Source organism: Phyllobates terribilis, unplaced genomic scaffold (genome assembly GCF_046119375.1).
Source record: "Phyllobates terribilis strain yellow unplaced genomic scaffold, ASM4611937v1 Scaffold_29__1_contigs__length_15306474, whole genome shotgun sequence".
In the NCBI taxonomy this organism is placed as follows: Eukaryota; Metazoa; Chordata; class Amphibia; order Anura; family Dendrobatidae; genus Phyllobates; species Phyllobates terribilis.
This window is the reverse complement of record NW_027362789.1, coordinates 8,925,278-8,937,433: the sequence shown is the minus strand read 5'-3', so window position 1 is coordinate 8,937,433 and position 12,156 is coordinate 8,925,278. Positions and strand designations below refer to the sequence as shown.

General features: G+C 40.4%; 1 protein-coding gene across 1 annotated transcript in view; it reads right to left on the bottom strand.

Moving 5' to 3' along the window:
- The window catches only part of LOC141178661 (uncharacterized), a 201,270-nt gene extending 192,177 nt beyond the window's left edge, over positions 1 to 9,093 (bottom strand). Inside the window, exon 1 of the mRNA XM_073660551.1 lies at positions 8,548 to 9,093. Coding sequence (XP_073516652.1) covers positions 8,548 to 8,565 — 18 coding nt within the window. The 5' untranslated portion in view covers positions 8,566 to 9,093. The remainder of the gene's footprint in view (positions 1 to 8,547) is intronic.
- Between the last annotated feature and the right edge of the window lie 3,063 nt (positions 9,094 to 12,156).

Here is a 12,156-nt window from a genome sequence, read left to right as displayed (position 1 = left end):
AAATGGCCAAAAATAACCTTATACCATTGCCCACTACAATTATAAACCCAATACATATTTAAAATCACCCTGGGAAACTTCTTAGGGTGTCTTGACAGTGCTATACTGCGATTTCCAGCCCCCAATTCAAAAGTGAAATTTCTTAAAGAGACAGTACACTTTTATATAAAATGGCCAAAAATAACCTTATACCATTGCCCACTACAATTATAAACCCCATACATATTTAAAATCACCCTGGGAACCTTCTTAGGGTTTCTTGACAGTGCAATACTGCGATTTCCAGCCCCCAATTTAAAAGGTAAGTTTCTTAAAGAGACAGTACACTTTCATATAAAATGGCCAAAAATAACCTTATACCATTGCCCACTAAAATTATAAACCCCATACATATTTAAAATCACCCTGGGATCCTTCCCAGGATATCCTGTAAATGCTATACTGCGATTTCCAGCCCCCAATTCAAAATTAAAGTTTCTTAAAGAGACAGTACACTTTCATATAAAATGGCCAAAAATAACCTTATACCATTGCCCACTACAATTATAAACCCCATACATATTTAAAATCACCCTGGGAACCTTCTTAGGGTGTCTTGACAGTGAAATACTGCAATTTCCAGCCCCCAATTCAAAAGTTAAGTTTCTTAAAGAGACAGTACACTTTCATATAAAATGGCCAAAAATAACCTTATACCATTGCCCACTACAATTATAAACCCCATACATATTTTAAATCACCCTGGGAACCTTCTTAGGGTTTCTTGACAGTGCTATACTGCGATTTCCAGCCCCCAATTCAAAAGTTAAGTTTCTTAAAGAGACAGTACACTTTCATATAAAATGGCCAAAAATAAACCTTATACCATTGCCCACTACAATTATAAACCCCATACATATTTAAAATCACCCTGGGAACCTTCTTAGGATGTCTTGACAGTGCTATACTGCGATTTCCAGCCCACAATTCAAAAGTGAAATTTCTTAAAGAGACAGTACACTTTCATATAAAATGGCCAAAAATAACCTTATACCATTGACAACTACAATTATAAACCCCATACATATTTAAAATCACCCTGGGAATCTCCCCAGTGTGTCCTGAAAATGCTGTACTGCGATTTCCAGCCCCCAATTCAAAAGTGAAATTTCTTAAAGAGACAGTACACTTTCATATAAAATGGCCAAAAATAACCTTATACCATTGCCCACTACAATTATAAACCCCATACATATTTAAAATCACCCTGGGAACCTCCCCAGGGTGTCCTGAAAATGCTATACTGCGATTTCCAGCCCCCAATTCAAAAGTTACGTTCTTAAAGAGACAGTACACTTTCATATAAAATGGCCAAAAATAACCTTTTACCATTGCCCACTACAATTATAAACCCCATACATATTTAAAATCACCCTGGGAACCTTCTTAGGGTGTCTTGACAGTGCTATACTGCAATTTCCAGCCCCCAATTCAAAAGTGAAATTTCTTGAAGAGACAGTACACTTTCATATAAAATGGCCAAAAATAACCTTATACCATTGCCCACTACAATTATAAACCCCATACATATTTAAAATCACCCTGGGAACCTCCCCAGGATGTCCTGAAAATGCTATACTGCGATTTCCAGCCCCCAATTCAAAAGTGAAATTTCTTAAAGAGACAGTACACTTTCATATAAAATGGCCAAAAATAACCTTATACCATTGCCCACTACAATTATAAACCCCATACATATTTAAAATCACCCTGGGAACCTTCTTAGGATGTCTTGACAGTGCTATACTGCGATTTCCAGCCCACAATTCAAAAGTAAAGTTTCTTAAAGAGACAGTACCCTTTCATATAAAATGGGCAAAAATAACCTTATACCATTGCCCACTACAATTATAAACCCCATACATATTTAAAATCACCCTGGGAACCTTCTTAGGGTTTCTTGACAGTGCTATACTGCGATTTCCAGCCCACAATTCAAAAGTGAAATTTCTTAAAGAGACAGTACACTTTCATATAAAATGGCCAAAAATAACCTTATATTATTGCCCACTACAATTATAAACCCCATACATATTTAAAATCACCCTGGGAACCTTCTTAGGATGTCTTGACAGTGCTATACTGCGATTTCCAGCCCCCAATTCAAAAGTTAAGTTTCTTAAAGAGACAGTACACTTTCATATAAAATGGCCAAAAATAACCTTATACCATTGCCCACTACAATTATAAACCCCACACATATTTAAAATAACCCTGGGAACCTTCCCAGGGTGTCCTGTAAATGCTATACTGCGATTTCCAGCCCCCAATTCAAAAGTAAAGTTTCTTAAAGAGACAGTACCCTTTCATATAAAATGGCCAAAAATATCCTTATACCATTGCCCACTACAATTATAAACCCCATACATATTTAAAATCACCCTGGGAACCTCCCCAGGGTGTCCTGAAAATGCTATACTGCAATATCCATCCCACAATTCAAAAGTGAAATTTCTTAAAGAGACAGTACACTTTCATATAAAATGGCCAAAAATAACCTTATACCATTGCCAACTACAATTATAAACCCCATACATATTTAAAATCACCCTGGGAACCTCCCCAGGGTGTCCTGAAAATGCTATACTGCAATTTCCAACCCCCAATTCAAAAGTGAAATTTCTTAAAGAGACAGTACACTTTCTTATAAAATGGCCAAAAATAACCTTATACCATTGCCCACTACAATTATAAACCCCATACATATTTAAAATCACCCTGGGAACCTTCTTAGGGTGTCTTGACAGTGCTATACTGCAATTTCGAGCCCCCAATTCAAAAGTGAAATTTCTTAAAGAGACAGTACACTTTCATATAAAATGGCCAAAAATAACCTTATACCATTGCCCACTACAATTATAAACCCCATACATATTTAAAATCACCCTGGGAACCTTGTTAGGATGTCTTGACAGTGCTATACTGCGATTTCCAGCCCACAATTCAAAAGTGAAATTTCTTAAAGAGACAGTACACTTTCATATAAAATGGCCAAAAATAACCTTATACCATTGCCCACTACAATTATAAACCCCATACATATTTAAAATCACTCTGGGAATCTCCCCAGTGTGTCCTGAAAATGCTGTACTGCGATTTCCAGCCCCCAATTCAAAAGTGAAATTTCTTAAAGAGACAGTACACTTTCATATAAAATGGCCAAAAATAACCTTATACCATTGCCCACTACAATTATAAACCCAATACATATTTATAATCACCCTGGGAACCTTCTTAGGGTGTCTTGACAGTGCTATACTGCGATTTCCAGCCCCCAATTCAAAAGTGAAATTTCTTAAAGAGACAGTACCCTTTCATATAAAATGGCCAAACATAACCTTATACCATTGCCCACTACAATTATAAACGCCATACATATTTAAAATCACCCTGGGAACCTCCCCAGGGTGTCCTGAAAATGCTATACTGCGATATCCATCCCACAATTCAAAAGTGAAATTTCTTAAAGAGACAGTACACTTTCATATAAAATGGCCAAAAATAACCTTATATTATTGCCCACTACAATTATAAACCCCATACATATTTAAAATCACCCTGGGAACCTTCTTAGGATGTCTTGACAGTGCTATACTGCGATTTCCAGCCCCCAATTCAAAAGTAAAGTTTCTTAAAGAGACAGTACCCTTTCATATAAAATGGCCAAAAATATCCTTATACCATTGCCCACTACAATTATAAACCCCATACATATTTAAAATCACCCTGGGAACCTCCCCAGGGTGTCCTGAAAATGCTATACTGCAATATCCATCCCACAATTCAAAAGTGAAATTTCTTAAAGAGACAGTACACTTTCATATAAAATGGCCAAAAATAACCTTATACCATTGCCAACTACAATTATAAACCCCATACATATTTAAAATCACCCTGGGAACCTCCCCAGGGTGTCCTGAAAATGCTATACTGCAATTTCCAACCCCCAATTCAAAAGTGAAATTTCTTAAAGAGACAGTACACTTTCTTATAAAATGGCCAAAAATAACCTTATACCATTGCCCACTACAATTATAAACCCCATACATATTTAAAATCACCCTGGGAACCTTCTTAGGGTGTCTTGACAGTGCTATACTGCAATTTCCAGCCCCCAATTCAAAAGTGAAATTTCTTAAAGAGACAGTACACTTTCATATAAAATGGCCAAAAATAACCTTATACCATTGCCCACTACAATTATAAACCCCATACATATTTAAAATCACCCTGGGAACCTTGTTAGGATGTCTTGACAGTGCTATACTGCGATTTCCAGCCCACAATTCAAAAGTGAAATTTCTTAAAGAGACAGTACACTTTCATATAAAATGGCCAAAAATAACCTTATACCATTGCCCACTACAATTATAAACCCCATACATATTTAAAATCACTCTGGGAATCTCCCCAGTGTGTCCTGAAAATGCTGTACTGCGATTTCCAGCCCCCAATTCAAAAGTGAAATTTCTTAAAGAGACAGTACACTTTCATATAAAATGGCCAAAAATAACCTTATACCATTGCCCACTACAATTATAAACCCAATACATATTTATAATCACCCTGGGAACCTTCTTAGGGTGTCTTGACAGTGCTATACTGCGATTTCCAGCCCCCAATTCAAAAGTGAAATTTCTTAAAGAGACAGTACACTTTCATATAAAATGGCCAAAAATAATCTTATACCATTGCCCACTACAATTATAAACCCCATACATATTTAAAATCACCCTGGGAACCTTCTTAAGATGTCTTGACAGTGCTATACTGCGATTTCCAGCCCCCAATTCAAAAGTTAAGCTTCTTAAAGAGACAGTACACTTTCATATAAAATGGCCAAAAATAAACCTTATACCATTGCCCACTACAATTATAAACCCCATACATATTTAAAATCACCCTGGGAACCTTCTTAGGATGTCTTGACAGTGCTATACTGCGATTTCCAGCCCACAATTCAAAAGTGAAATTTCTTAAAGAGACAGTACACTTTCATATAAAATGGCCAAAAATAACCTTATACCATTGCCCACTAAAATTATAAACCCCATACATATTTAAAATCACCCTGGGAACCTCCCCAGGGTGTCCTGAAAATGCTATACTGCGATTTCCAGCCCCCAATTCAAAAGTTACGTTCTTAAGAGACAGTACACTTTCATATAAAATGGCCAAAAATAACCTTTTACCATTGCCCACTACAATTATAAACCCCATACATATTTAAAATCACCCTGGGAACCTTCTTAGGGTGTCTTGACAGTGCTATACTGCAATTTCCAGCCCCCAATTCAAAAGTGAAATTTCTTGAAGAGACAGTACACTTTCATATAAAATGGCCAAAAATAACCTTATACCATTGCCCACTACAATTATAAACCCCATACATATTTAAAATCACCCTGGGAACCTCCTCAGGATGTCCTGAAAATGCTATACTGCGATTTCCAGCCCCCAATTCAAAAGTGAAATTTCTTAAAGAGACAGTACACTTTCATATAAAATGGCCAAAAATAACCTTATACCATTGCCCACTACAATTATAAACCCCATACATATTTAAAATCACCCTGGGAACCTTCTTAGGATGTCTTGACAGTGCTATACTGCGATTTCCAGCCCACAATTCAAAAGTAAAGTTTCTTAAAGAGACAGTACCCTTTCATATAAAATGGGCAAAAATAACCTTATACCATTGCCCACTACAATTATAAACCCCATACATATTTAAAATCACCCTGGGAACCTTCTTAGGGTTTCTTGACAGTGCTATACTGCGATTTCCAGCCCACAATTCAAAAGTGAAATTTCTTAAAGAGACAGTACCCTTTCATATAAAATGGCCAAACATAACCTTATACCATTGCCCACTACAATTATAAACGCCATACATATTTAAAATCACCCTGGGAACCTCCCCAGGGTGTCCTGAAAATGCTATACTGCGATATCCATCCCACAATTCAAAAGTGAAATTTCTTAAAGAGACAGTACACTTTCATATAAAATGGCCAAAAATAACCTTATACCATTGCCCACTACAATTATAAACCCCATACATATTTAAAATCACCCTGGGAACCTTCTTAGGATGTCTTGACAGTGCTATACTGCGATTTCCAGCCCCCAATTCAAAAGTTAAGCTTCTTAAAGAGACAGTACACTTTCATATAAAATGGCCAAAAATAAACCTTATACCATTGCCCACTACAATTATAAACCCCATACATATTTAAAATCACCCTGGGAACCTTCTTAGGATGTCTTGACAGTGCTATACTGCGATTTCCAGCCCACAATTCAAAAGTGAAATTTCTTAAAGAGACAGTACACTTTCATATAAAATGGCCAAAAATAACCTTATACCATTGCCCACTAAAATTATAAACCCCATACATATTTAAAATCACCCTGGGAACCTCCCCAGGGTGTCCTGAAAATGCTATACTGCGATTTCCAGCCCCCAATTCAAAAGTTACGTTCTTAAAGAGACAGTACACTTTCATATAAAATGGCCAAAAATAACCTTTTACCATTGCCCACTACAATTATAAACCCCATACATATTTAAAATCACCCTGGGAACCTTCTTAGGGTTTCTTGACAGTGCTATACTGCGATTTCCAGCCCCCAATTCAAAAGTGAAATTTCTTAAAGAGACAGTACACTTTCATATAAAATGGCCAAAAATAACCTTATACCATTGCCCACTACAATTATAAACCCCATACATATTTAAAATCACCCTGGGAACCTCCCCAGGATGTTCTGAAAATGCTATACTGCGATTTCCAGCCCCCAATTCAAAAGTGAAATTTCTTAAAGAGACAGTACACTTTCATATAAAATGGCCAAAAATAACCTTATACCATTGCCCACTACAATTATAAACCCCATACATATTTAAAATCACCCTGGGAACCTTCTTATAGTGTCTTGACAGTGCTATACTGCAATTTCCAGCCCCCAATTCAAAAGTTAAGTTTCTTAAAGAGACAGTACACTCTCATATAAAATGGCCAAAAATAACCTTATACCATTGCCCACTACAATTATAAACCCCATACATATTTAAAATCACCCTGGGAACCTTCTTAGGGTTTCTTGACAGTGCTATACTGCGATTTCCAGCCCCCAATTCAAAAGTTAAGCTTCTTAAAGAGACAGTACACTTTCATATAAAATGGCCAAAAATAAACCTTATACCATTGCCCACTACAATTATAAACCCCATACATATTTAAAATCACCCTGGGATCCTTCCCAGGATATCCTGTAAATGCTATACTGCGATTTCCAGCCCCCAATTCAAAATTAAAGTTTCTTAAAGAGACAGTACACTTTCATATAAAATGGCCAAAAATAACCTTATACCATTGCCCACTACAATTATAAACCCCATACATATTTAAAATCACCCTGGGAACCTTCTTAGGGTGTCTTGACAGTGAAATACTGCAATTTCCAGCCCCCAATTCAAAAGTTAAGTTTCTTAAAGAGACAGTACACTTTCATATAAAATGGCCAAAAATAACCTTATACCATTGCCCACTACAATTATAAACCCCATACATATTTTAAATCACCCTGGGAACCTTCTTAGGAAGTCTTGACAGTGCTATACTGCGATTTCCAGCCCACAATTCAAAAGTGAAATTTCTTAAAGAGACAGTACACTTTCATATAAAATGGCCAAAAATAACCTTATACCATTGACAACTACAATTATAAACCCCATACATATTTAAAATCACCCTGGGAATCTCCCCAGTGTGTCCTGAAAATGCTATACTGCGATTTCCAGCCCCCAATTCAAAAGTTACGTTCTTAAAGAGACAGTACACTTTCATATAAAATGGCCAAAAATAACCTTTTACCATTGCCCACTACAATTATAAACCCCATACATATTTAAAATCACCCTGGGAACCTTCTTAGGGTGTCTTGACAGTGCTATACTGCAATTTCCAGCCCCCAATTCAAAAGTGAAATTTCTTGAAGAGACAGTACACTTTCATATAAAATGGCCAAAAATAACCTTATACCATTGCCCACTACAATTATAAACCCCATACATATTTAAAATCACCCTGGGAACCTCCCCAGGATGTCCTGAAAATGCTATACTGCGATTTCCAGCCCCCAATTCAAAAGTGAAATTTCTTAAAGAGACAGTACACTTTCATATAAAATGGCCAAAAATAACCTTATACCATTGCCCACTACAATTATAAACCCCATACATATTTAAAATCACCCTGGGAACCTTCTTATAGTGTCTTGACAGTGCTATACTGCAATTTCCAGCCCCCAATTCAAAAGTTAAGTTTCTTAAAGAGACAGTACACTCTCATATAAAATGGCCAAAAATAACCTCATACCATTGCCCACTACAATTATAAACCCCATACATATTTAAAATCACCCTGGGAACCTTCTTAGGGTGTCTTGACAGTGCTATACTGCGATTTCCAGCCCCCAATTCAAAAGTTAAGTGTAACATACCTGGCGGCGTCCTTGCATAGTGGTCCATTTCCCACTGTGCAGGAGCGCGCACTTGATCTCCTGTCCAGAATGTCTCTCTGGCTTCCCTCCATGCTGTCTGTTTGTGTCTGTCTCTGCTGCTTAAGGGCGGCGCCCGATCACTTCCTGCTTTTTGTGCCTGCTGTGGGTCACACCCCTTGTGCGTCCTCAGCCTATTGCTGTCTGACACTTGGTATATAGCTCAGCAGCTCCCTTCTATCCCGGCCTGTGCATAGTGTTTTCCTTCAGTGTGTGCTTGCACTCTGAAGGTGCCAGGTCCCGTCTTTGTTTCCTTGTCTGCCTTTCCTGGAGGCTGTATTTCCAGGCCTGTCTGAACTTAGTCCTGTATGTCTCCTGCTTTGCGGTATTAGTTCCCGTGTCTGAACTAAGTCCTGTATGTCTCCTGCTTTTTGTATCAGTTTCCGTGTCTGAACTAAGTCCTGTACGTCTCCTGCTTTTTGTATCAGTTCCCGTGTCTGAACTGAGTCCTGTATTTCTCCTGCTTTGCGGTATCAGCTCCCGTGTCTGAACTAAGTCCTGTATGTCTCCTGCTTTGCGGTATTAGTTCCCGTGTCTGAACTAAGTCCTGTATGTCTCCTGCTTTGCGGTATTAGTTCCCGTGTCTGAACTGAGTCCTTTCTGTGTATCTTTTCTGTCCTGTCTGAACACGCTCCTAGCCTGTTCCTCCCGCCTTCTAGGAGCCGATTACCTAGACCCGCTCCTGTATCTTGTCTGTCCTGTCTGAACACGCTCCTTGCCTGTTCGTTCCGCCTCTCTGGGGGCAGTATTCCCAGACCCGCTCCTGTATCCCGCTGCAGTGTCGGTCTCCTCCGTACACTCAGTTCCAGTCTGAACTCTCTCCTATCCTTTACCTGTTTTGCCTCTATGTCCGTTCCCTTCCTTTTTCTGCAGAGTCTGAACTCGTACCTAACTCCTGCTTGTTGTCTCTGCAAGTACTGTGTGAGTATCTGGCTCTGTCTTTCCCTTCCTGTTTGTTCCGTGTGAACAGAGTCCTGTCCTGCCCTGCTTCTGCCCGCTGCTCCGGCAGTCCTGTCCTGCCCTGCTTCTGCCCGCTGCTCCGGCAGTCCTGTCCTGCCCTGCTTCTGCCCGCTGCTCCGGCAGTCCTGTCCTGCCCTGCTTCTGCCCGCTGCTCCGGCAGTCCTGTCCTGCCCTGCTTCTGCCCGCTGCTCCGGCAGTCCTGTCCTGCCCTGCTTCTGCCCGCTGCTCCGGCAGTCCTGTCCTGCCCTGCTTCTGCCCGCTGCTCCGGCAGTCCTGTCCTGCCCTGCTTCTGCCCGCTGCTCCGGCAGTCCTGTCCTGCCCTGCTTCTGCCCGCTGCTCCGGCAGTCCTGTCCTGCCCTGCTTCTGCCCGCTGCTCCGGCAGTCCTGTGTTCCTACCTGCTAGTGCCTCCCTGTCTGCACTCTAGCTGTGCTTGCCTTTACCCCCCTGCCTGCATACCCGCCTGCCTGCATACCAGTCGTGCCTGCCTTTACCCACCAGTCTGTGTGCCAGCCTACCAGCCTGTTCCTGTATTCCCCTGTGTGGGTCAACAGCCGTGTCCGGGGTCTGTCCTGGAGTAGCACCTGGTCCCTCTGCTCGGTTCCTCCTTGGTGCACTGGCGTCGTATGCCGTCGTGCGACCCTGGTCGGATCGGGTGAATACTTAGTCACGCCCCTCCAGGCATTCACTCTCCGGCACGGTCCAGTGGAATCACTACCAATCACACGCACACGCCGCTTAGCCCGGGCGTGTGCATAACATTAAGCTTCTTAAAGAGACAGTACACTTTCATATAAAATGGCCAAAAATAACCTTATACCATTGCCCACTACAATTATAAACCCCATACATATTTTAAATCACCCTGGGAACCTTCTTATGGTTTCTTGACAGTGCTATACTGCGATTTCCAGCCCCCAATTCAAAAGTTAAGTTTCTTAAAGAGACAGTACACTTTCATATAAAATGGCCAAAAATAAACCTTATACCATTGCCCACTACAATTATAAACCCCATACATATTTAAAATCACCCTGGGAACCTTCTTAGGATGTCTTGACAGTGCTATACTGCGATTTCCAGCCCACAATTCAAAAGTGAAATTTCTTAAAGAGACAGTACACTTTCATATAAAATGGCCAAAAATAACCTTATACCATTGACAACTACAATTATAAACCCCATACATATTTAAAATCACCCTGGGAATCTCCCCAGTGTGTCCTGAAAATGCTGTACTGCGATTTCCAGCCCCCAATTCAAAAGTGAAATTTCTTAAAGAGACAGTACACTCCTGTGGGTCATTTTGAGAATCTGGTTATGCCTTTTGGTCTCACTAATGCTCCTGCATTTTTTCAGAATCTGATTAATGACATCCTTAGACCTTTGATCGGTAAAAATGTGGTTGTGTATTTGGATGACATTTTGATTTATTCGCCAGATCTGGAGTCTCATTGGCGGAGCGTGCGTGAGGTATTACAGTTATTAATGGACAATTCGCTTTTTGCTAAGCTGGAGAAATGTGAGTTCGCTGTACAGAGAATTAGTTTTTTGGGCTACATTATCTCCAGCAAAGGTTTTGAGATGGATCCGGTTAAGGTTCAGGCTGTGCAGGAATGGCCTAGGCCTATTGGTTTGAAATCGATACAGAGGTTTTTGGGTTTCGCCAATTACTATAGAAAGTTCATAAAAAATTTTTCTAGTATTGTCAAACCTCTGACTGATCTCACCAGGAAAGGTGCTGATGTGGTTCAGTGGTCTTCTGAGGCCATTGAAGCTTTTGTGTATCTCAAGGAGAAGTTCACCTCTGCTCCCATCCTTATGCAGCCTGATGTTACTAGGCCGTTTTTGGTTGAGGTTGATGCTTCCTCTGTGGGGGTTGGCGCAGTATTGTCTCAGGATAACGGGGATGGATTACATCCCTGTGCCTTTTTTTCAAAAAAATTTTCGGAGACTGAATTGAATTACGATATTGGTAATCGGGAATTATTGGCTATTAAACTCGCATTTGAACACTGGCGCCACTTCTTGGAAGGTGCGGAATTTCCCGTTCAGGTTCTTACGGATCATAAAAATCTGATATATCTTGATGCTGCCAAGCGCCTGAATGCCCGTCAGGCTAGGTGGGCACTGTTTTTCTCGCGGTTTAATTTCTCCGTTACTTACATCCCTGGTACTAAGAATGTTAAGGCGGATGCCTTGTCTCGCAGTTTTTCTCCCATAGTCGGTGCTGAGAAAGAGGAAAACATTTTACAAGAAGGTGTTGTGATAGCTGCTTTAGACTCCGTTTTGGAAGATGAGATTCTTAAAGCTCAGGAGAATGCCCCATCTAACACTCCTCATGGGAGGTTGTTTGTGCCTGAGACCTTTAGGAGAGATTTGTTTGTTGAGTGTCACGAATCTCGGTTGGCAGGTCATCCCGGAATCTCTGAGACCAAGAGACTGGTGGGTCGCAGTTTTTGGTGGCCTGGATGGCAGAAGGAAGTCATTAAGTGGGTGCGCCAATGTACTATATGTGCTAGATCTAAGTCCTCACATACTCCTGCTGCGGGGTTGCTTTGTCCTTTGGAGGTCCCCAGTGCTCCTTGGACACA